This window comes from Bombina bombina, chromosome 6, assembly GCF_027579735.1.
Source record: "Bombina bombina isolate aBomBom1 chromosome 6, aBomBom1.pri, whole genome shotgun sequence".
Classification (NCBI taxonomy): Eukaryota; Metazoa; Chordata; class Amphibia; order Anura; family Bombinatoridae; genus Bombina; species Bombina bombina.
Window position 1 is genome coordinate 867,414,798 of NC_069504.1, and position 24,470 is coordinate 867,439,267.

General features: G+C 38.7%; 1 protein-coding gene across 3 annotated transcripts in view; it reads right to left on the bottom strand.

Annotated features, from left to right (window-relative positions):
• Positions 1–17,646: 17,646 nt before the first annotated feature.
• LOC128663812 (ceramide-1-phosphate transfer protein) overlaps positions 17,647–24,470 on the bottom strand; it is a 56,440-nt gene continuing 49,616 nt past the window's right edge. For all 3 annotated transcript variants that reach the window (XM_053718334.1, XM_053718333.1, XM_053718331.1), the window contains exon 4: positions 17,647–18,311. In XM_053718334.1, coding sequence (XP_053574309.1) covers positions 17,786–18,311 — 526 coding nt within the window. In that variant the 3' untranslated portion in view covers positions 17,647–17,785. The remainder of the gene's footprint in view (positions 18,312–24,470) is intronic.

Below are 24,470 nucleotides of genomic sequence, written 5' to 3' on the forward strand. Positions count from 1 at the left end.
ATAAATATTTACCTTAATTTATCAAAAGTTCCACTTGTCAGTAATGAGATGGCATAAGCGACAGCCATAAGATGAAGATCAAAAGCAACAATGTAAAAACCTATATTTAGCAGTTCATAAATTATGAACCACACAAAATGCTTTTGAAATGCTAGTGGCTAAAAACAAAAGAGTGGGGGAAAAACTGTAGCTGCAAAGCAAGATGCTGCTGTGCAAAAATAAATAAATCTAACATCTAGTAAATCACAGTCATATAATAGTTAATTGCCTATAACAATGCAGAATGGGCAATCCTTATAAGAAGCCACCCACATAATAAATGCTCTTTGGTATATCATCATATGAAAATCCATCCTTTGCACGCCCTAGCTGTTTGCATGGGGCTGCTGGTATTCGGCTTCTACTGACCTGCTATCATTTCACAACCCTTATTATTCAATCGTCTAAAAAAAGCCATGTTAGCTCCCGATTCTGCTTGATGCACAGATATTACACACAGACAGCAACAGCTGAACCTGTCGGTCCCTCACGCCTTCCTTCCTGATCTGGAGCATGATGGGAATTGTGGTCCAAGTTGTAGCTCTTTGCTCAGACAGGCACTGTATAAGCCCTGAACAGTATCCGTGTCTTATTTGAAGATACAGGTTTATATTTATTATTTTAGTATACACGAAAACAGTATGTACGCTTCTAGCAAGCCAAGATGTAAAATATAGAACAAAATAGGTTATTATAACATATTTAGTATATAGGAAGGTTATGTAGATGAGTTTAGGTTTACTCACTGTTAGAGAATGAAGATTTCATTATCATTAGTATTTTACAATATGTAGCTATACAAGCTGTTTGTTATATATATCTTATGATCTATTTATTTCAGTATATGTACTTTAAAAAAAACAAAAAAAAAACATTCAGTTATTTTTTTTTAACCTAATCAGCTCTAAATATTTGTACACATTTACCAAGGGAGCCAGTTTGTACAATTTTAGGTTACTTATATTAAATCACCCTTTAACATAATTTTGCTAGGTACAAGATAGGCAAGCGTTTTTTTATGGGTTGAAAGTACATGATCTTTCAAGTTCTTATGACTAGGATTACCAGCTATAATCCATATTGGTGTAAAAATACTATAGTTTACTAGTCAAGGGTTAAAAGTTTATAACCCAGAGGGAAAAAGTTACTAATCTACCCTAATTATTCTAAAACAACCTTGAGGGTAACTGCTATCACTGGTATCGAAGGGCTAAACAATTAAGCATAATGGTCAGATATTATTGTCACACCCAGAATAATTTACTGCCAAAGTTATTATTCTCATGAATAGTCCCTATGGACTGTTGCATGAGTAAAATACTTCTAAAAAAAATAAAAAAACAGTTTGTAAGTATCTCAAATTTGCATAAATGCATTGCATTTTTGTAGTTTTTTTGGCTGTTTTTCCTGTAATTTACTTCTGAATATTGTGGCTTTTCCACTGTCCACAGATAGGCTGGAGTGGAAGATTTAGAACACTAATCCTACTACATGCTGCACAGTGGTTGCTTAATTAGGACAGACAATCATTTTTCATAATTACAGTTTTTAATAATTGTAAAACATTTATTTTGCATGAAGATCCTTTACAATACAGGGCTTAAAGGGCCATTATACACTCATTTTTTCTTTGCATAAATGTTTTGTAAATGATCTATTTATAAAGCCCATAAAGTTTGTTTTTAAAAAAAATGTATAATTTTGCTTATTTTTAAATAACATTGCTCTGATTTTCAGACTCCTAACCAAGCCCCAAAGTTTTATTTGAATACTGTCAGCTACCTTCTACAGCTTGCTCCTGTTTGTGTAAAGGGTCTTTTCATATGCAAAAGAAGGGGGGGGGTGTCTTTTTTCCCACTTGCAGTGGGCTTTCCAACTACCTTTTCAACAGAGCTAAACTGAAAGCTTCTAAGTACGTTTTTAAACCATTTTATACTGGATTTTTATATCAGTATCTGTGCATCTTATTCTTTATAGTAGTGTCTATTACATGCAGTTATATGAAAATGAGTGTATACTGTCCCTTTAAAGGTACAGTGTACTGTACACTTTTATCACCTTTAATGTGTTCCCAATTATTAATTTTACCTGCCTTAGTGTATTAAATAGCTTAGAAATATACAATTTACCTTTATTTTGGCATTTGAAATAGCTGTTTTTGCCTATTGTATCCCCACCTAAATTTCAATACTTGTTTATTGGCTATAGAAAAACAATGTAAACAAAGCCAGCAGAAGAAATTACGATCCTAGTGGGGGTTAGGAGAAATAAGTAGTAAAATGTTGATTTTCAATTGTATTGGGCTTTGGTATAATGACAGATATAAGGTAAGGAAGCAATTGTGTGTTGGAAGTGATAAGATAAAGAGCTCTGATTTCCATGCAAATTCATCAAATTTTAACAGGTTGTGCTTTCAAAAAAACAATATCAGCTATTTAATTTATAAAAACTAATCCAAATGAACCAATTTCTTATTCATTTTATACTCTGTTGTTGGTATACTAGTAATTGGAAGCACATTTAAAGGACACCATTGTACAGTACATTGACCCTTTAAATCCCAGTACATGCTTTACAAATCTATCTATCTATCATCTATCTATCTATCTATCTATCTATCTATCAACAGTAAAGTCAAATTAGCTTTGTTCTCTTGGCTCAGGAGTGTGTATGTGCCTTTAGCATATTTTAGCAGTGCCATGTACTTAATTTTAAATATGAAATTGAAATTTTGTGTACAGTGTCATTTTAAAGGGACAGTCTAGACCTTAGTTATCTTGAAGTCTTACCTTAGATTAACCCCTTCACCCAAACAGCCGTATACAGGGAGTGCAGAATTATTAGGCAAATGAGTATTTTGACCACATCATCCTCTTTATGCATGTTGTCTTACTCCAAGCTGTATAGGCTCGAAAGCCTACTACCAATTAAGCATATTAGGTGATGTGCATCTCTGTAATGAGAAGGGGTGTGGTCTAATGACATCAACACCCTATATCAGGTGTGCATAATTATTAGGCAACTTCCTTTCCTTTGGCAAAATGGGTCAAAAAAAGGACTTGACAGGCTCAGAAAAGTCAAAAATAGTGAGATATCTTGCAGAGGGATGCAGCACTCTTAAAATTGCAAAGCTTCTGAAGCGTGATCATCGAACAATCAAGCGTTTCATTCAAAATAGTCAACAGGGTCGCAAGAAGCGTGTGGAAAAACCAAGGCGCAAAATAACTGCCCATGAACTGAGAAAAGTCAAGCGTGCAGCTGCCAAGATGCCACTTGCCACCAGTTTGGCCATATTTCAGAGCTGCAACATCACTGGAGTGCCCAAAAGCACAAGGTGTGCAATACTCAGAGACATGGCCAAGGTAAGAAAGGCTGAAAGACGACCACCACTGAACAAGACACACAAGCTGAAACGTCAAGACTGGGCCAAGAAATATCTCAAGACTGATTTTTCTAAGGTTTTATGGTCTGATGAAATGAGAGTGAGTCTTGATGGGCCAGATGGATGGGCCCGTGGCTGGATTGGTAAAGGGCAGAGAGCTCCAGTCCGACTCAGACGCCAGCAAGGTGGAGGTGGAGTACTGGTTTGGGCTGGTATCATCAAAGATGAGCTTGTAGGGCCTTTTCGGGTTGAGGATGGAGTCAAGCTCAACTCCCAGTCCTACTGCCAGTTTCTGGAAGACACCTTCTTCAAGCAGTGGTACAGGAAGAAGTCTGCATCCTTCAAGAAAAACATGATTTTCATGCAGGACAATTCTCCATCACATGCGTCCAAGTACTCCACAGCGTGGCTGGCAAGAAAGGGTATAAAAGAAGAAAATCTAATGACATGGCCTCCTTGTTCACCTGATCTGAACCCCATTGAGAACCTGTGGTCCATCATCAAATTTGAGATTTACAAGGAGGGAAAACAGTACACCTCTCTGAACAGTGTCTGGGAGGCTGTGGTTGCTGCTGCACGCAATGTTGATGGTGAACAGATCAAAACACTGACAGAATCCATGGATGGCAGGCTTTTGAGTGTCCTTGCAAAGAAAGGTGGCTATATTGGTCACTGATTTGTTTTTGTTTTGTTTTTGAATGTCAGAAATTAATATTTGTGAATGTTGAGATGTTATATTGGTTTCACTGGTAAAAATAAATAATTGAAATGGGTATATATTTGTTTTTTGTTAAGTTGCCTAATAATTATGCACAGTAATAGTCACCTGCACACACAGATATCCCCCTAAAATAGCTATAACTAAAAACAAACTAAAAACTACTTCCAAAACTATTCAGCTTTGATATTAATGAGTTTTTTGGGTTCATTGAGAACATGGTTGTTGTTCAATAATAAAATGAATCCTCAAAAATACAACTTGCCTAATAATTCTGCACTCCCTGTATATCAGTCTTGCGGTACTTTGCCTATTGTACTGCAAGACGTATATATATGTCTTAGCTTCAGGAAGCTTCAGTGGTCTTGGGTTAAGTTACAGCCGAGAGCTGGAGTTTCTGAAGCTTCAGGCATCTGCCACATATGGAACCGGAGTGCGATCAGTGCTCCAGTTCCATATGAGGGCAGATGCCTGATTGTTACAGACGGTGACACTGTATGTGTCACTGGCTGTAACGATCGATGCTGGTGCCGGCGGGAGCTGTGCGCATGTGGCGGAAACTAAAGATCGCGGGTGGTGGACACACTAAGCTACAGAAAATGAATTTAAAAAGTAAATTAAAAAAGTATATATTTAAAAAAACAAACAAACAATATACAGGTACTGGCAGATAGCTGCCAGTACCTACAATTGTGGCAATAGTTAGGGCAGAGCAGGTTTAGAGAGCTGTTTGAGGGGGATCAGGGAGGTTGGGGGTAAGTGGGTATAATATATATTTTATTTTAAAAAAAATACCTTACATTTTTATACTGGCAGACTGTCTACCAGTACCTAAAATGGGGGTGACCAGTGTGGGGTGAGGGAGGGCAGAGAGATGTTTAGGAGGGATCAGGGGTTAGGAAGTGTCAGATGGGAGGGTAATCTCTACACTAAAGCTAAAATTACATAATTAAGCCCTTCTGCTGGTTGTTTGTTATTACTGCTGGTAATAATAGAAGTGTGGTGCGCAGCTGCAATTAGCGGCCTTCTAATTACCAAAAACCAATGGCAAAGCCATATATTGCTGCTATTTCTGAACAAAGGGGATCCCAGAGTAACTTTAACACCCATTTGCGCCATGATTGCACAAGCAGTATGTAAATAATTTCATTGAAAAACCCAAAGTTTGTGAAAAAAATTGTACATTTTTTTTTATTTGATTGCATTTGGCGGTGAAATAGTGCCATGAAATATACCAAAATGGGCCTAGATCAATACTTTGGATTGTCTACTTAAGATTTATATATATAGTTTTGACAGGTAAATAAAAAAGAAAACAAGGTACTATTTCCAGAGATGTGGACTTGTTTCACATGACTTGGACTTAACTTGGACTCAAGTCACAAATTTGATGACTTGTGACACTGACTCGACATAATCAATGAAGACTTGTAACTTGACTTTGATAGCAATGACTCTCGACTTGACTTGGACTTGAGCCCTATTACTTGCCAAGTCTTTATACATTCTAGAGGACAGAGTTGTGACCTAGGATTGTCCCTGGAGAATGACAAACAAAATATATAATATATTTAAAATACCAAACTCACTTTTGTTTTAAAAACACCCCAAGATATTTATTTTTAGTCAAACAATAAAATATGATAAATGCCATTGGAAAGTGTCATGTTCTTTTGTTGTTTATTTTTATTTTTGCAGTGGAGGCAGGGTGAGGAGGTAGCTTAAAATAGTAATAAAAAAGGTTATAAAAAATCTCAGAATGTCACTATCTAAGGTTATTTGTTAAAGTCTGACCCTTATGTGAACACTTTACACACACGCTGTGACTGACTAGGAATTCAATCTACACACAAGGTAGGCTGATCAGAGTAGTCCATGGAAAGTGAACCTGGGATAAACTAAGATGCGGCTCTCAGTCTGAATATAAAGTAATGTAAAATACAACCAAATTCTCATATTATGCTGTGTTTGTTGCACTGGGCTTGTCGCTTCTTCACATAAAAAATGCAGAGAACAGTCCTTAGAGAAGTATAGCAAAATTTGCCTGTGTAGAATCTTGTGAAAGATCTCGCATTACTGGAGAATTATTTAGATCATCGCAACTAAGCAGAGAGCTTTATGGGAGACATTTTTTATCTCTCTGGAACAAACAGATTTTGTACTTTATCTTATAGCATTTAGTGAGTGTTATCCAAGGCCTTTTAAAGGGACATTCCGGTCAATGTTTAAATTTACACAGATAAATTACATCTTTGAATAGAAACATATTTGAAATGTACATGTATTGGCAAAAATGCTTGTAAAAGTTATGTTTTAGTGTTAACTGAGGCAATAGTACAGATATTTTTAGGGCACACCAGCATTTTAAATAATGCAGCTGCTCGGTGGGGTTTGTATTATGCCATTAATTAACAAATTGAGTCATTACCAGGTGATATAAAAAAACCTTAGGGTCTCTTTTGAAACAGCCAAAACATGTTTATTTCAAATATGTTTCTATTGAAAGATGTAATTCGCCTATGTACATATAAATTTTGACTGGAATGTCCATTTAAGTCTGCTCTTTGTTCTATTTAGTCTATATTTAGTTTAATAATATTCACCAAGATTACAAGTTTTGCGCTATACTGGGTGCGTAAATAACGCAAAAAAATTAGCGTTATCAAACTTTCCATAGTGCTGCCATTACAAGTTACTGAAAAACCTCTTGTTGTGCGGTATGGTGTGATAAGATTGTGCACGCTTTTCTCCATCATAGACATCAATGGGGAGAAAGTGTCAGAAAAAAACTAACACCTGCGATCGCGGAATGGCGAACTCAATTCCCATTGATGTCTATGGGGAAAAGAAAGTTATGTAAAAACCCAACACCCTAACATAAACCCCTAGGGGCACATTTATTATAGTGCGAGCAGACATGATCCAATATTGCAGATCATGTCCGCTGCACATCGATAAATGTCGACAGCATACGCTCTCGGCTGGTGCAATACCGCCCCCTGCAGATTCGCGGCCGCTAGTAGGGGGTGTCGATTTCTGTCCGCCGCCTCAGAGCAAACGGACGGGTTATGGAGCAGCGGTCTTTAGGGGCATGAAGCTCTGTACAGAGCTTGATAAATATGCCCCCTAGTCTAAATACCCCTAATCAGCCACCCCCAACATTGGCAACACTAAATAAAGTGATTAACACCTAATCCGCAGCCCCCAAAATCGCCGACACTGAATAAACCTATTAACCCCTAAACCGCCGGCCCCAACATTGCTACTAATAAAATAAAACTATTAACCCCTAAAACGCCGGCCCCCCACATCGCTACTAGTAAAATAAAACTATTAACCCCTAAACCGCCGGCCCCCCACATCGCTACTAATAAAATAAACCTATCAACCCCTTAACCACTGCCCCCCCCCACATCGCAGCACACTAAAGCACACTAAATTAAACAACCCCTAAACCTAACACATCCCTAATTTTAAATAAAATTTATGATATAACTATCTTTAAATAAATAAAAACTTACCTGTGAAATGAAAGAAAACTATGTTTAAACTATAAAGTAACCTAACATTACTATTTTAAAACAATAAAATTAACGAAAAATAGAAAAAACTAAATTACAAATTAAAAAAACCTAACACTACGAAAAAAATTAAAAAAATTACATTACATGTTTAGTTTAGTAGTAGCGATGTGGGGGGCCTGCGGTTTAGGGGTGAATAGCTTTATATAGTGTTAGCTATGTGAGTGGGCGGTGTATAAGGGGTTAATAAGTTTAATATAGAATTTATGATGCAGGTGGGTGGCAGTTTAGAGGTTAATAGGTAGTTTATGGGTGTTAGTGTACTTTATAAAATTTTAATTGTGTTGTGAAGCATTTTTGTTTTGCAAAATCCATAACTACTGGTCTCAGATTGCGGTAGGGATCAGGGCAGTATAGGCTATAACGCAAGCATTATAGCCGGACCACACAACCTGTAATACGGTGCTATGGAAATCCCGCACTCAAACGTAATTTTTTGAGTGCGGAATGGATTGTTGCGTTACACACTAAAACGCTTGTGTTATAGCTATACCGACGCAACTTGTAATACGGAAGACCTGCCATTCCACATGCAATGGGTATTTTTTCAGTGGTATAGCCGTACCGCACAACTTGTAATGTAGGTGCTTGTGTGCAGTGCAGTACTCCATGACTTATGATTTTACTCTATTGTCAGCATGTGTTTTTTTTTCTGTATTTTTCTTTATCTGTGGTCTTCTGTTTCATAAAATTGAAAGTTAGCAGTGTGTAGTCAGGTGTAAGGTAAGGGAAACCATAAGATGTGATATCAAATGCCATGGAGGGTGGGCTGTATCAGTGCTAGCAGGTATCTGTGGTCTTCTGTTATACTGTAGGTTAGCAGTGTGTAGTCAGGTGTCAGCTAAGGGAAATGATATGTAACACCAGGGAGATGAAGCAAGCCATCTCAGTGTTGCACAATTTGGAACATGTGAAAGTGCAATACCTAATAGGGTTCAAAGTAAAGAACCCTCACTCACATTGACTCTCTCAAAGTATGACAGCACAGCATTTTTCAATTACTTGGGTTTTTGGGTACTTGGCAGTTGTGTTATTTCTATAATAATTTTGTTACTCTCATTTACCACTTTTTTCACTTTGTCCTTATGTTACAATTTCAAATTTTAAATCTCACATGAAATTGAACTGGGAAAAGATAAACATATTTTAAACACCTTCCTGATATGAATTAGTATACATTATATATATAGTAATTAATACTCAGACGCTATGTTATGCAAATAGTACTAATGACTTGTTGAACACTTGAAGCTTAAAGCTAAGGACTTGACCTAGACTTGCCTTTGTTGACTCGAGACTTGACTTGGACTTGCCTGTCTTGACTCGGAACTTGACTTTGGACTTAAATACAAAGACTCGAGACTTACTTGGAACTTGCTGTCAGGGTTTTTTCCCTGCTTTGTTTGCCATGTGCTGCTGGCAGCCATTTTACTCACCTCTCTTGCTGAATCTGGTGCATACTGTGTGATGCTGCTCATTTCTTGCACTTCCTTTTATGACCAGACTTGTGTACATCATCAGTGTGAGACAGGATGCAGTCTCAGAATTGTGATGTCATCACTTATTATTTAAAGGGCCTCTGTTCAGTATGGTTTGCCCTTGCGTTGTCTCAGACCTGTTTGTGAGAGCTCCTGTGTATTACCTGGCTGTCTGACGTCCCTCCTGGTTCCTGATCCCTGGCTTGCTCCTGACTCTGCTGTTCTCCTTGTTCCTGATTCCGGCTCATCTGACTACTCGCTTTGGCTCCTGACTCAGCTCGTCTGACTATTCACTTTGGCTCCTGACTCGGCTCGTCTGACTACCAGCTCTGGTTTTGATTCCTGGCTTGTTATTTATCTTGTGGACTTTTTATTATTTTTTGCTATTAATAAAGGTGTGATTATTTTTGCACTTATCATCTCAGTCTGATTCCTGGCACCCTGACACTTGCAAACCAATGACTTGGTACCACCTCTGTCTATTTCTATTTAAATGGAGTGATAGCAACAATGCTAAAAATTCTCTTGTATTTTGGGGAAGTTTTTCTCTGAAAGTCTGATAGTGAAGGTCCAAATAGCCTCCTGCACCCCTTTTTATATCATGCAGCAGTAACAGTAAAAACGTTATTTTGGCTACCAGAGAATTGTTTCTGAGGCGAAGAAGTACCTGTTTTACATGCTCATGATGCTCCTCAAGGCTGGAGGAGAATATGAGGATGTCATCCAAATAGACGATGACAGTGAGATAAGGAGGTCACGGAAGACATCATTGACAAATGCTTGGAAGACAGCAGGGGCATTACACAGATATTCATAATGCCCTGACCTTGTGTTGAAGGCAGTCTTCCATTCATGTCCCGGGAAGATACGAATGAGATTGTACGCCCCACGTAGGTCCAACTTTGTAAAGTAACAAGCATCTTGGAGCGAATCATATAGTTCAGTGATCAAAGGAATAGGATAATGATTCTTGATAGTAATGTTGTTTAGGGCTCTAATGGATACAGGTTCTGAGACCATCCTTTTTACTGACAAAAAAGAAGCCAGCCCCGGCAGGAGAGGAGGAAGTGCGAATAAAGCCTTTAGCTAGGTTTTCTTGGATGTATTCCTCCATGACCTTGGTTTCAACTTTGGAGAGTGGATAAGTCATCCCTTTAGGAAGTGGGGCTCCAGAAAAAAGGTCTGTTTTGCAGTCGTAAGGATGGTGGGGTGGCAACACATCATCTGCTTTATTTTCAAAAACATCTATAAATTCTGCATATACTGAGGGAAGATTAGAAGGGGTCTGAAGGCTGGCTATAGGGATGTGATGCAGTGGAGTAAATTTAGCTAGGCTGGAATGAAAACAGGATTTACCCCAAGAGGCCAACTGTCCCTCTGTCCAGTCAAACTGAGGATTATGTTTACGTAGCCAAGGAAGACAAAGGATAACTGGTTGTGCAGGAGAATGAATGACATCGATCTGCAATTGTTGGGTATGTAGGACTCCCACAACCATGGTTAGGGGTGCTGAATCGAAATGCATTAAACCTGATCCAAGGGGTATAGTTATTTTAAGACATTGTTTTTTCTGAAGAAGAGGCAACCCTGCATGAATCATGAAACGGTGATCCAGAATATTTTCAGCAGCCCCATAATTAATAAAGGCTTGAGCGTGGACAGAATTCTGAAGAACGGTAAGGGTAACAGGTACCAGGATCCAAGAAGAGTGAGGGGAATTAGTAGTGGCTATTCTTAGAGGTACCCACTTTTATCCTCTAAGCGTTGGCTTTTCCTGGCAATATATCACAATTCTTGAGTTGGTGTGAACTAGAATCACAATAAAAACACAGTCTCAAACTCCTTCTTCTCTGTCTTTCAGAATCAGAGGGCTTAAGGGAAGAGAGATCCATGGGTTCCTCTTCAGAGGTAACTGGAGGTGCTGAAGGGGTAGATGATAGTTTAGAGACTGGGCAAGTAGGTGGATGAGAGGGAAGGATTCTGTGAGTTCTTTCTCTCTCAGCTTGTCTCTCCTAAATGTGAGAATCCAGACTGATACAAAGTGTTATGAAGTTATCCAAGGACGATAGAACATCACGATAAGTGAGCTCGTCCTTTACGCTCATGCAGACCTCTCCTGAAGGCCACTTTTAAAACATTGCCATCGCAACTGGCCTCATGTGCCAAGGTGCGGAACTCAATGGTGTATTGTGCCACAGAACTATTGCTCTGGCTGAGATCCAAGAGAGAGTTCTCTGCAGCAGAAGTGCGGCTGGAGGTACAAATATGAATGCAGAAATGAAGGCATCAGCATCTGTCAGGGTGCCAGGAATCAAACTGAGACGAGAAGTGCAAAAATAATAACAGGTTCTGTTCAAAAAGAGAAAAGAGAAGAGGCGCCTCTTCTCTTTTCTCTTTTTGAACAGAACCTGTGATTGCCAACACCTTTCTGGAATGAGTCTGCTGCCTGGAGATTACAAACACCTCTGAGAGTGTGGACTATCTTACTTTATATTGATAGAGAGATAGTTTATTCATTGCAGTATACTTATTACAATAAGATACTTTTAACCCAACAAGTTATATATATATTTGTAGGTTGTTATTTTGCTTGTTACATCATACATATTATTGTTAATATCAACACTAGTAGTGACGAGTTTAACTTTTCTATGACATTATTGCAGCACATTGCACATAAATACTGGCGTACTATTGCTAGTATATGAGGGCGCCTCTAATTTCACTTTAGCAAAAATAATCACACCTTTATTAATAACAAAAATAATAAAATGTCCACAAGTCAAACAACAAGCCAGGAGTCAAAGCCAGAGCTAGTAGTCAAACGAGCCGAGTCAGGAGCCAAAGCGAGTAGTCAGACGAGCCGGAATCAGGAACAAGAAGAACAGCAGAGTCAGGAACAAGCCAGGGATCAGGAACCAGGAGGGACGTCAGACAGCCAGGCAATACACAGGAACTGGAACACAGGAATTCACAAACAGGTCTGAGACAACGCAAGGGCAAAGCATACTGAACAGAAGCCCTTTGAATAATAACTAATGATATCACAAAACTGAAACTGCAACCTGTCTCACACGGATGATGTACACCCGGCCATAAGAGGGCGTGCAGGAAATGCAGCATCAGACACTCTGCACCAGATTCAGTAAGAGGTGAGTAAAATGGCTACCAGCAGCACATGGCAAACAAAGCAGGGAAAAAACCCTGACAGCATCGTTCAGGAGTTGTGCGCTCTGTTCCAAAAGGGGAGAGACCCAAGCTAGGGCCTTGTCTTTCAATAAAGAAATTATAAAAGTGAGCTTTGACTGATGAGACTGGCAGGTGTGAGGATCATTGCGGAAGTGTAGCCTGAACTGGTTGAGAAGACCCCTACAGTCGGTAGTACCATCGTACTTGTCAGGCAACGGTATCCAAGGTATACTTCCAATAACGGGGGGGGGGGGGAGTTGCAGCACTAGCAACAGGGGCTGGCTGTGTAACAACAGGAGTAGTGTTTTTTTCTGCAACCAGTGAGTAGAGCATAGCCGATATAGCCTCAAGTTTAGAATCCACATTCTGTAAGTGTATGGCGTGGGTTCCCAGGGTCTGTTCCTGAAGAGAGACTGCTCTTACTACCTCATTTGGGTCCCTGGCCCAAGTATAATGTAATGCTCGTGGGATATTTCCCTATCAGACCAAACTTAGCCAGTAGTCTTCTTATCCCGGTGTCAAGTGGAAGGATAAGGAAATATCCCAGAACAAAGTTAGTTTAAGAAATGAGGTAAGCAGTACTCACGGTAGACAGGGTAGTCCTTCATGGCAATAAGATTAAGGCAGAGAATGGTCAGAGACAGGCAGAGTTCAGCAACAGAAAGGCAATCCAGCAGTATAGCAGTTCAAGGGTAAACCAATAGAATGGTCAGGAACAGGCAGAGGGCAGCAACAAATGGTAATCCAGCAGTTTAACAGTTCAGGGGTAAACCAATAGAATCGTCAGGCAGAGGTCAGCAGCAAAAGGTAATCCAGCAGTTTAGCAGTTCAGGGGTAAACCAGGCAGAGTAGTCAGACAGGCAGAGTTCAGCAATGATAAGGCAATCCAACAATTCAAGGCTGAAACAGGCAGAGTAGTCAGACAAGCAGAGTTTAGTAATATTAAGGCAATCCAGGAATTCAAGTAACAAAGCACCTAAGGAGCACACACAGTAACACCTATACTTGGACAGTGAATGTAAGTTATGCAGGTACTTACATAGGCGCCGATTCACACCAAGGAGGACTTCAAAGGATTCAGTCGGCTTGAGAGGGGAATAGACGTGCAGCGATGACGTCATTGCTGCACGCTCACAGCAACCGCCGTGTCCCTGGCAACAGCCAGAGAGGCGCAACGGAAGTATTGTAGCGGCGTGACAGTAAGGGGGTTATTAATTACAATGAACTAAAATATATATATCCTGAATTTCCAATTATGACATATTTTTACTGTATTCTGAAGATACATAAAAACCCAGAGAATCTTCCAGGCCGCCCTATCCTAGGAGGGATTGGTAGTTTGATGGAAAACCTGGGTAACTATGTTGATTATTTTTTTTAAACCATTTTTATGTACTATGCCTTCATACAACATATTGGATACAGCAGACTTACTGCAAAAAAATTATGGTAATGCAGTCCCTGAAAGTGCCTTCCTTGTTTCTCTAGACGTTGAAGGTCTATATTCTTCCATTCCATGTAGAATAGGTATAGATGCATGTAAAAACTTCTTGGAAATTAGAGTTCCCACATACAGGAGCCACACTGAATTTGTCATCGAATCCCTGCAATTTATTTTGGAAAACAATGTGTTTAGCTTCAATGGCAAGATATATAAGCAAATAAGAGGTACAGAGATGGTGCAACATGTGCACCCACATGCGCTTGTCTCCATCTAGGTGAATGGGAGAAGGAGAAGATCTATCAGAATTAGGCTCAACATATTGCTACTTTAAAAAGGGACACATGAAAAATACATATGTCAGGGCTGTTAAAAGAAATGTTTTGAATAATGTTCCATTAAAAGAAACCTGGCAAATGTATTTTTCATATGTGTCCATTTTTAATGTTGCAATATGGTCAGCCTAATCAGAATGAGCTGTATGAGACACATGCTTTGGTGTGGCTTCGGTATGTGGGTGACATTTTTATGATCTGGGATGGTCCAGTGGAAAGTCTGTATCTTCATAACAGAATTGAATACCAATACATTTAATATAAAATTGACAGTACACACTGATATAAAATAAATATCATTTTTGGATGAAACAATTAGAAGAGAGAAAGGGGTTTTGAGAACAAAAGACTATTGCAAAACTACAGCGACAAATAGTCTGCTTTTAGCGAGGAGACATCACCCAAAACATCTTATAAAAGGCATCCCACAGGAAAATGTCTGCGCTTGCGCAGGAATTGTTCCTCAAAAGAAAAATATGAAAAACATGCAGAGAAAATGGAAAAGAGATTCCTTGATAGGGGATATTCTAAAAGAAGTGCATCAGAGGCCAGAAGTAGGGCTCGCCACACAGAAAGAGACGACCTACTATTCCCTATAAAGAGAGAAGATATATCCAATGCCCTCAAAGTGATGAAAAAAAGAAGTAGGAGAATGTCCCCTTCTGACTGCACAAAGGGCAACTAATCTGAAGAACACACTAGTCCAGAGTAGATATGTCTCTGAACCCCCTGAAGGGGATTGGTTATCTAGAAGAAAAGTAGTAGGGAATTTTGCCTGTGGGAAATGTGTAGCTTGTAAATACATGGAGAAAGCCAAAGAATTCAGTGTTGAGGAAGGAAAAAGCTACAAAATTAAACATTTCTTTAACTGTAACACGGAGGGTGTAGTTTACCTTCTTCACTGTCCATGCCCCAGTGATTATGTGGGGAAAACGAAACATATGTTCAAAGACAGAATAACTGAGCATAGAGATGATATAAAATATAAGGTTAAAACTAGTAGTGTTGCAAGACTTTTTGAATTGCATCATAATAGTAACCCAGATTCCCTGACATTTGTAGGAATATACAAAGGTATTTTACATGGTAGAGGGGGTAATCAGGTTAAAATCCTCTTTCAAAAAGAATGTAGATGGATCTATAAACTGGCAAGGCAATCCCTATATGGTCTGAATGAAAAACTAGATTTGGCATGTTTTTTTAGGTTAGATTGTTATATATACCCTCTGAGCTTATATATTTTAGATATATATATATGGATTTGATCTATGGATTAAAAACAAGGATTAGCCATAGTAAGTTGTCCCATTAATGAGTCTGACAGGGTGTAAATGATCCCATGAATCAAATGAGGTAAGGTCAGAAAAAGATGAGACCAAAATCTTTCTATATACGTGTGTATATATATATATAAAACAAAAAAAGAACATAGAAAGCACTGGTCGTTAATACATATGTTGATACTATATTGGGTACTAACATGAGCCTTAAAGGGACACTGTACCCAAATTTTTTCTTTTGGAATATAGAAAGAGCATCCAGTTTTAAGCAACTTTCTAATTTACTCCTATTATCATTTTTTCTTCGTTCTCTTGCTATTATTAGTTGAAAAAGAAGGCATCTAAGCTTTTTTTTGGTTTCAGTACTCTGGACAGCACTTTTTTATTGGTGGATGAATTTATCCACCAATCAGCAAGGACAACCCAGGTTGTTCACCAAAAATTGGCCGGCATCTAAACTTACATTCTTGCATTTCAAATAAAGATACCAAGAGAATGAAGAAAATTTGATAATAAAATTAAATTAGAAAGTTGCTTAAAATTTTATGCTCAATCTGAATCACGAAAGAAATTTTTTGGGTACAGTGTCCCTTTAAGTAAACTTCTAAGTAAAACTAAAACTAGAATGAGGCAAAATCTCTCTGCTAAAAGTATATGTATATGGTTTTCCCAAAATATATATTCTTGTGGATAGATCCTCTTTGTTAATCCCATTTTGGTGGTCCACTTACTTTATATTACCTCCATCGCTATGAGGTAAGTTTTAGATGTATCACGTTATCCGCCTTGCACTGGCTCTTAACAGGGACTCGTTAGGTAGTGAAGCCTCTTATCTCCCAGACTCTCAGCTGTAGAAACTTAAATCTTTTAACCTTTTGGGCTGATTACTGTCCCACTGAGTATGAGGATCCCAAAGGCCGGCTCTGAAGGTGGATCAGTACCAATCACACACCCAGATACAATGTTCCAGCTGTACTAAATCTGCCTCTAAGCTTCACCCATACTCAGTGCCACTTAGATCCCCATAATTATACTGCCCTGGTATAGCTCCAAGTGATACATACAGGAGTCCAGTGAGTAGTAGGGGTGTAGTAGACAAAGTATGATATCTCACGTAACTGATGGTGTTTACCCTTGTGCTCTTTTTATTGATGTGTTTACATTACCTGTGCACTTTATAGGTTTTGACAGCTTAGATCCCTTTTATTCTGCCCTGCCTAATCCCTTTGGTGATTTTTAGGGGATACAGGTGTCAGATGGGTGTAGCTGGTCCGACCTCTAGTGGTGCTATTTAATAATCTCTATGTACTTTCATTTTGATATTGTCTGTGACCGGTCTCTTTTTTATACATGTGTGTTTTACATTGTATTTATGTGGGTTTGTGGGATTATCTTAATCAGTTTTGGTGTGACTAGTATTCCTTATCTTGAGTAGTGCGATAATATTGTATATATCTCACTTTAAAATATACACATACATTTAAAATAGTGCTGTAGTCCCTGTCTCTTTTGCAGGTATGTTCATTTGCATACCCCTTCTTTCTTTATGTACAGTTTAAACTTGATACTATAAAGGGTTTGCACCAATTTAACCTCATATAGGTTTTCTGTGGCTAGCTAATTGCCAGTTACCTTTCAGTAGGTTCTGTAGATATGTGTGCTAGGTGGTCGCTCATTTCTTATTTAGATTGAGGACTTCACAGATATTTGAAGTATGTGTTAGAATTGTTGGTAGCTATTTAGTTTCCCTCTTTTCTTGTCTGGTTTTTATATTAAAAAATTATGTTTTAAATACTTTTTCAGGGGGTATTATGGATTACTTGTTACATTCTTTCGTTCAGTAATGTTTCAAATAATGTTTACTATCCCTTTAATATCCCTATTTTGTCATTTTAAAGGAGAAGCCACCTTTCCTTTCATTTATACATGGTAAGATAACCTTTGGGCTTTTAACATTTGTATGAACATCTAGGAGGATGTTTTCTGGTTATTTAAAAGGAAGCATCAGCTAGAAAAATTGTTATCCGCAAGGTTCACAAGGAAAATATATGCACTACATTTTTTTGATACTCTTATGAGTGTTGGGTCACACCAGAGGTGTACTACCTACTACAAAAATATCATAAGGAACAATATTTTTAAGAAATATTTTGGCACAAAAACATTCTCTTCATTTAAAAAATACACTATAGTAACCAAAATGTGTATTCATTATTAGTATTTATGTTTCATGAAGAAAGCAAATGTAGTTTATTTAGAAGTTTCCATTCCATTTACCATGACAAAGATCTGCCAAACTCCCTGATCATTCATACTATTTGATAGTCCTTTTTAGTTGCTGTTCATGGCAGGTCAAGCATGCTATTTTTCACATACAGCTCTTGAGTTATGTTGTATACTTTGACTATGGCATCCACTGTGGTCAAAAGGACAACTTTGGCCTCATCATGATCTTTTACACACACTATATCGTACATCTCTTCAAGAGGAGGGAGAGCTAAGAATGCCACCTCTGCCACTTGTCTGATGAACCAGCTGTGGTGGTGAGCAAGGGTTTTGTGGTATGAGGCTGCACATAAATCAGAGGGGTTCTCCTTGCCAGCGCTTGTGCCAAGTTTGTAGAGGAAGTCCTCCAACCACTTTAAGGCTCTATGCATACGTAAAAGTGTTCGACATCCAGAGGGCACACGGTTACGGGGTAATTCCATGAAATTAACCACATTGTTTTTCAGCTCATATTTCACCATGGATTGGATAGTCCTATAACTTTTTCCATTCTCTCCTTTTAGATACCCATTAAGGATATTGATTTTGGTCATGGTTTCGTGTGAGATAAAAGTGAAGACTGTGCCCAAGGAATCCATGAACCTGTGGGTACAATATAAAAATCAGACTGTGTTTTCCCCAAATAAACTGCTTAAAATAAAGTGATTTTATTATTATAAGGATTTTGATACATTCATTAAAAACAACAAATGTAGATAATTTGTGTTAATTTGACCTGCAATGTACCCTATTTTAGCAAGCCTGCAGGAGGGAGGGAGGGAGGATCTAATATTGCTCGCGGCAAGACCCACACTATTACACCCAGACAAAAGAGGTTAAACTAATGATGAATGTTTGCTGAAGATTCTGGTATTTTTTTTATATAAAAAGTTTACGGCGAGATTACGAGTTTTGCGGTAACAGGGGTGCGTTGCTAACGCTTAGTTTCAGCTCACCGCTCACCTAAAGTAACGCTGGTTTTACTTGATTTTTTAAACCTGGCGTTAGCCGCAAAATGTTGAGCGTAGAGCAGAATTTAGCTCCACATCTCACCTCAATACCAGCGTTGCTTACGGTAGTGGTAAGCTGGCAAAACGTGCTCGTGCACGATTTCCCAATAGGAAACAATGGGGCTGAGCTGGCTGAAAAAAAACCTAACACCTGCAAAAAAGCAGCGTTCAGCTCCTAACGCAGCCCCATTGTTTCCTATGGGGAAAGGAATTTTATGTCTGCACCTAACACCCTAACATGAACCCCGAGTCTAAACACCCCTAATCTTACACTTATTAACCCCTAATCTGCCGCCCCTGACTTTGTCGCCACCTACATTATATTATTAACCCCTAATCTGCCGCTCTGGACACCGCCGCCACCTACATTATAGTTATGAACCCCTTCTGCTGCCCCCAACATCGCCGACACCTACATTATATTTATTATCCCCTAATCTGCCGCCCCCAATGTCGCCACAACCTGCCTACACTTATTAACCCCTAATCTGTCGCTTCCGCTATCGCTGATACCTACATTATATTATTAACCCCTAATATGCTCCTCCGGACACCGCCGCCACCTACATTATACTTATGAACCCCTAATCTACTGCCCCCAACATCGCCGACACCTACATTATAGTTATTAACCCCTAATCTGCCCCCCCCCAACGTCGCCACAACTATATTAAATTTATTAACCCCTAATCTGCCGCCGCCAACGTCGCCGCCACTATAATAAATTTATTATCCCCAAAACCTAACCCTAACACCCCTCTAACTTAAATACAATTTAAATACTTCTAAATAAATTTACTAAAATTAAATAAATTATTCCTATTTAAAACTAAATACTTACCTATAAAATAAACCCTAAGCTAGCTACAATATAACTAATAGTTACACTGTAGCTAGTTTAGGATTTCTATTTATTTTACAGGCAACTTTGTATTTATTTTAACTAGGTACAATAGTTATTAAATAGTTATTAACTATTTAATAACTTCCTAGTTAAAATAAATACAAATTTACCTGTCAAATAAACCCTAACCTAAATTACAATTACACCTAATACTACACTATAATTAAACTAATTACCTAAACTACCTACAATTAATTACAATTAAATTAAATAAACTAAATTACGAAAAAAGACAAACACTAAATTACAGAAAATAAAAAAAGAATTACAAGAATTTTAAACTAATTAAACCTAATCTATTCCCCCTAAGAAAATAAAAAAGCCCCCCAAAATAATAAAATTCCCTACCCTATACTAAATTACAAATAGCCCTTAAAAGGGCCTTTTGCGGGGCATTGCCCCAAAGTAATCAGCTCTTTCACCTGTAAAAAAAAATACAATACCCCCCCAACATTAAAACCCACTACCCACACACCCAACCCTACTCTAAAACCCACCCAATCCCCCCTTAAAAAAACCTAACACTACCCCCTTGAAGATCACCCTACCTTGAGACGTCTTCACCCAGCCGGACACAAGTGGTCCTCCAGAGGGTCCGAAGTCTTCATCCTATCCGGCCAGAAGAGAACATCTAGACCAGCAGAAGGCTTCATCCAGGCGGCATCTTCTATCTTCATCCTTCCGGAGCGGAGCGGGTCCATCTTCAAGACATCCGACATGGAGCATCCTCTTCATCCGACGGCCGACGACTGAATGACTGGTCCTTTAAGTGACGTCATCCAAGATGGTGTCCCTTTAATTCCGATTGGCTGATAGAATCCTATCAGCCAATCGGAATTAAGGTAGGAAAAATCCTATTGGCTGATGCAATCAGCCAATAGGATTGAAGTTCAATCCAATTGGCTGATCCAATCAGCCAATAGGATTGAGCTCGCATTCTATTGGCTGTTCCAATCAGCCAATAGAATGCAAGGTCAATCCTATTGGCTGATTGCATCAGCCAATAGGATTTTTCCTACCTTAATTCCGATTGGCTGATAGGATTCTATCAGCCAATCGGAATCCAAGGGATGCCATCTTGGATGATGTCACTTAAAGGACCAGTCATTCCGTCGGATGAAGAGGATGCTCTGCGTCGGATGTCTTGAAGATGGACCCGCTCCGCTCTGGAAGGATGAAGATAGAAGATACCCCCTGGATGAAGCCTTCTGCCGGTCTGGATGTACTCTTCTGGCTGGATAGGATGAAGACTTCGGACCCTCTGGAGGACCACTTGTGCCCGGCTGGGTGAAGACGTCTCAAGGTATGGTGATCTTCAAGGGGGTAGTGTTAGGTTTTTTTAAGGGGGGATTGGGTGGGTTTTAGAGTAGGGTTGGGTGTGTGGGTGGTGGGTTTTAATGTTGGGGGGTATTGTATTTTGTTTTACAGGTGAAAGAGCTGATTACTTTGGGGCAATGCCCCGCAAAAGGCCCTTTTAAGGGCTATTTGTAATTTAGTATAGGGTAGGGAATTTTATTATTTTGGGGAGCTTTTTTATTTTATTAGGGGGATTAGATTAGGTGTTATTAGTTTAAAATTCTTGTAATTCTTTTTTTATTTTCTGTAATTTAGTGTTTTTTTTGTTTTGTTATTTAGTTTATTTAATTTAATTGTAATTAATTGTAGGTAGTTTAGGTAATTAGTTTAATTATAATGTAGTGTTAGGTGTAATTGTAACTTAGGTTAGGGTTTATTTGACAGGTAAATTTGTATTTATTTTAATTAGGAAGTTATTAAATAGTTAATAACTATTTAATAACTATTGTACCTAGTTAAAATAAATACAAAGTTGCTTGTAAAATAAATATAAATTCTAAGATAGCTACAATGTAACTATTAGTTATATTGTAGCTATCTTAGGGATTATTTTATAGTTAAGTATTTAGTTTTAAATAGGATTAATTTATTTAATTGTAGTAATTTAATTTTGTTTTATTTAAAATATATTTAAGTTAGGGGGGGTTAGGGTTAGATTTAGATTTAGGGGTTAATAAATTTAATATAGTAGCGGCGACGTTGGGGACGGCAGATTAGGGGTTAATAAATGTAGGTAGGTGTCGGCGATGTTAGGGACGGCAGATTAGGGGTTAATAAAATTTAACTAGTGTTTGCGAGGCGGGAGTGCGGCGGTTTAGGGGTTAATACATTTATTAAAGTGGCAGCGATGTTCGGTCGGCAGATTAGGGGTTAAATAATTTTATTATAGTGTTTGCGATGTGGGGGGGGGCCTCGGTTTAGGGGTTAATAGGTAGTTTATGGGTGTTAGTGTACTTTGTAGCACTTTAGTTAAGAGCTTTATGTTACGGCGTTAGCCCATAAAACTCTTAACTACTGACTTTTATATGCGGTAGGAGTCTGGACAGGAAAGGGTCTACCACTCACTTTTTCAGGCGATCGTAATACCGGCGTTAGGTAAATCCCATTAAAAAGATAGGATACGCAATTGACGTAAGGGGATTTGCGGTAAGCTAAAATCTCGGAAAAAAAGTGAGTGGTAGACCCTCTCCTGCCTGACTCGTAATACCAGCGGGCGTTAAAAAGCAGCGTTAGGACCCCTTAACGCTGCTTTTTAAGGCTAACACAAGACTTGTAATCTAGCCGTTAATTTGCTATTTCAACTGCTACATTAATTTTAGAAAAAAAATGTTAACTCTCACACACATTTTAACACATCATACTTTTCTGTAAAAATTGTGCATTTTTTGACGCTCTCTTGAGGGGCCAAAAAGCAAAATCTGTAACCTAGGTTTTCACAATACTGTATATTGCCTCAACCAAATGATCGATTTGCAGCATTTGACGGTTACAAAACTTGCTTTTTGGCCTCTCTAGGGTGGGTGCGACAAGCAATTTTTTTCCAAAAAAGGCAAGAAGTGTTTAATGGTATTTTAGAGTGAAATGTATGATAGTCATTATTTTAATTTTGTATTCAGTATTTGAAAAAAATATTCTCAAAGGGACATGGAAGTCAAAATTAAAATTTCATGATTCAAATAGAGCACATAATTTATTATCAAATATCCTTTGTTGAAACTTATATCTTTTCCATAACAGCATACCCAGGTAGGCTTAGGAGTGTTCACTTTCTTGAGCACTATATGGCAACAGTGTTTTTGCAACAATGGCAGAGATTCATATCCAAGCCGCCTCAAAGAAAAAGGGAGATCATACACTTCACTTATATTAGCGGGCGTTCCTGCTATTAACATTTATGATTGCGTGAGGAGGTCAATACATGATACCTCACACATAGGGTTGCCATATTGCCTCTTTAAAGGAGGACAGCTATGAAAAATACATATCTAAGGTTTTTTTTATAACAGAACATTATTCAAAACATTTCTTTAAACAGTCCTTGACATATGTATTTTTCATAGGTGTCCAATCTGAAAGCGGCAATATGGCAACCCTACTCACACACCAAACATGAATTGCTAGCAACACAGAAAAAAAAAATACTCAAAAGTAATTACTGCAACACTTTGAAAAATGCTTGCAAAATGGTTTATGTAAATGTTTCCAATCGTAAAATATTCACATGTGTATTTTGTTATCGTATTGTAGCCTTGCTGGATAAAACCAAAGGTGTCTCAAGGGGCTGGATGTGTAAAAGGGGCATTTTAGAGGCATAGGGGCCGATTTATCAATGTTTGGTGGACATGATCCACTATAGCGGATCATGTCCGCCAGACATCGCTGAATGACGACAGCATATGCTGTTGGCATTTAACATTACACAAGCAGTTCTTGTGAACTGCTTGTGTTATGCCGCCCCCTTGCAGATTCGCGGCCAATCGTTTGCTAACAGGGGGTGTCAATCAACCCGATCGTAAACGATTGGACGGATTGTAAACCGCAGCCTCAGACCGCTGATTCTTAACTCCCGTTTCCGGCGACTCTGAAGTCTTGTGCGGAAATAGTTACATTGGGTCCGATACGGGGCTTGTTAAATATGCCCCATAGTTGGGATTTTGTAGGCCCAGCGTGTGAAATTCCTAAAGACTCTATTGCCCTTGTGGAATATCTCGTCTTGCTTTCAAGTCTAGATATTTCAAAGCTGGTGAGGTTGTCCCGTTTTCATTTTTCTTTTTTTTCTCTTTAAAGGGACATAAAACCCCACATTTTTCTTTCATGTTTCAGATAGAGCATGGAATGTTGAACAATTTTCTAATTTACTTCTGTTATTAATTTGTGTTAGTTCTGTTGGTGTCTTTTGTTGTAAAGCAGGGACATAAGCAGCTGTTTTCAAGTTTTCTTTTGCGAATATGATAGTATGGACTGTTTTATAGAGGGAAATTTTTCATTTTAGTTTGTTCTGTAAGGTTTTGATGGTATTTTTGTGATGTTCGTATCCTTCAAGGTGCCAGTTAGGATATATATGCTCCATTAATTATAAAGGAGAGCAACTAGCAGCTTTGACTGGGGGGGAGTTACCAATGGGTTTTGTTGAATCTAGATTCTTTGTAAATGTAATTAAGGAAGCTTCTGTCCAGGTAAGGGCATAGTGGCTATAAAGTGACTGTATTCACACTGTCTCAACTCCCTGGATGAGACCTAGGAAGTGATAGCCAAAAGATGAAGCAGTGACTTATTAGGACAGGCTAAGGGGACGATTTATCAAACTGAGATGGACAGGGGCGCACATACTGGCCCCTGTCTGCCACAGCTCTCCTCTGGCGAGCTGAATTCCCCTAGCGGAATTCAGCATTGCACACAATCGCTATTTTGTGCTAGCATGCAATCCCACCCTCTGCCGGCACACAGCCAATCACGCACGGGTAGGAGCTGTCAATCTCCCCGGTCAGACTA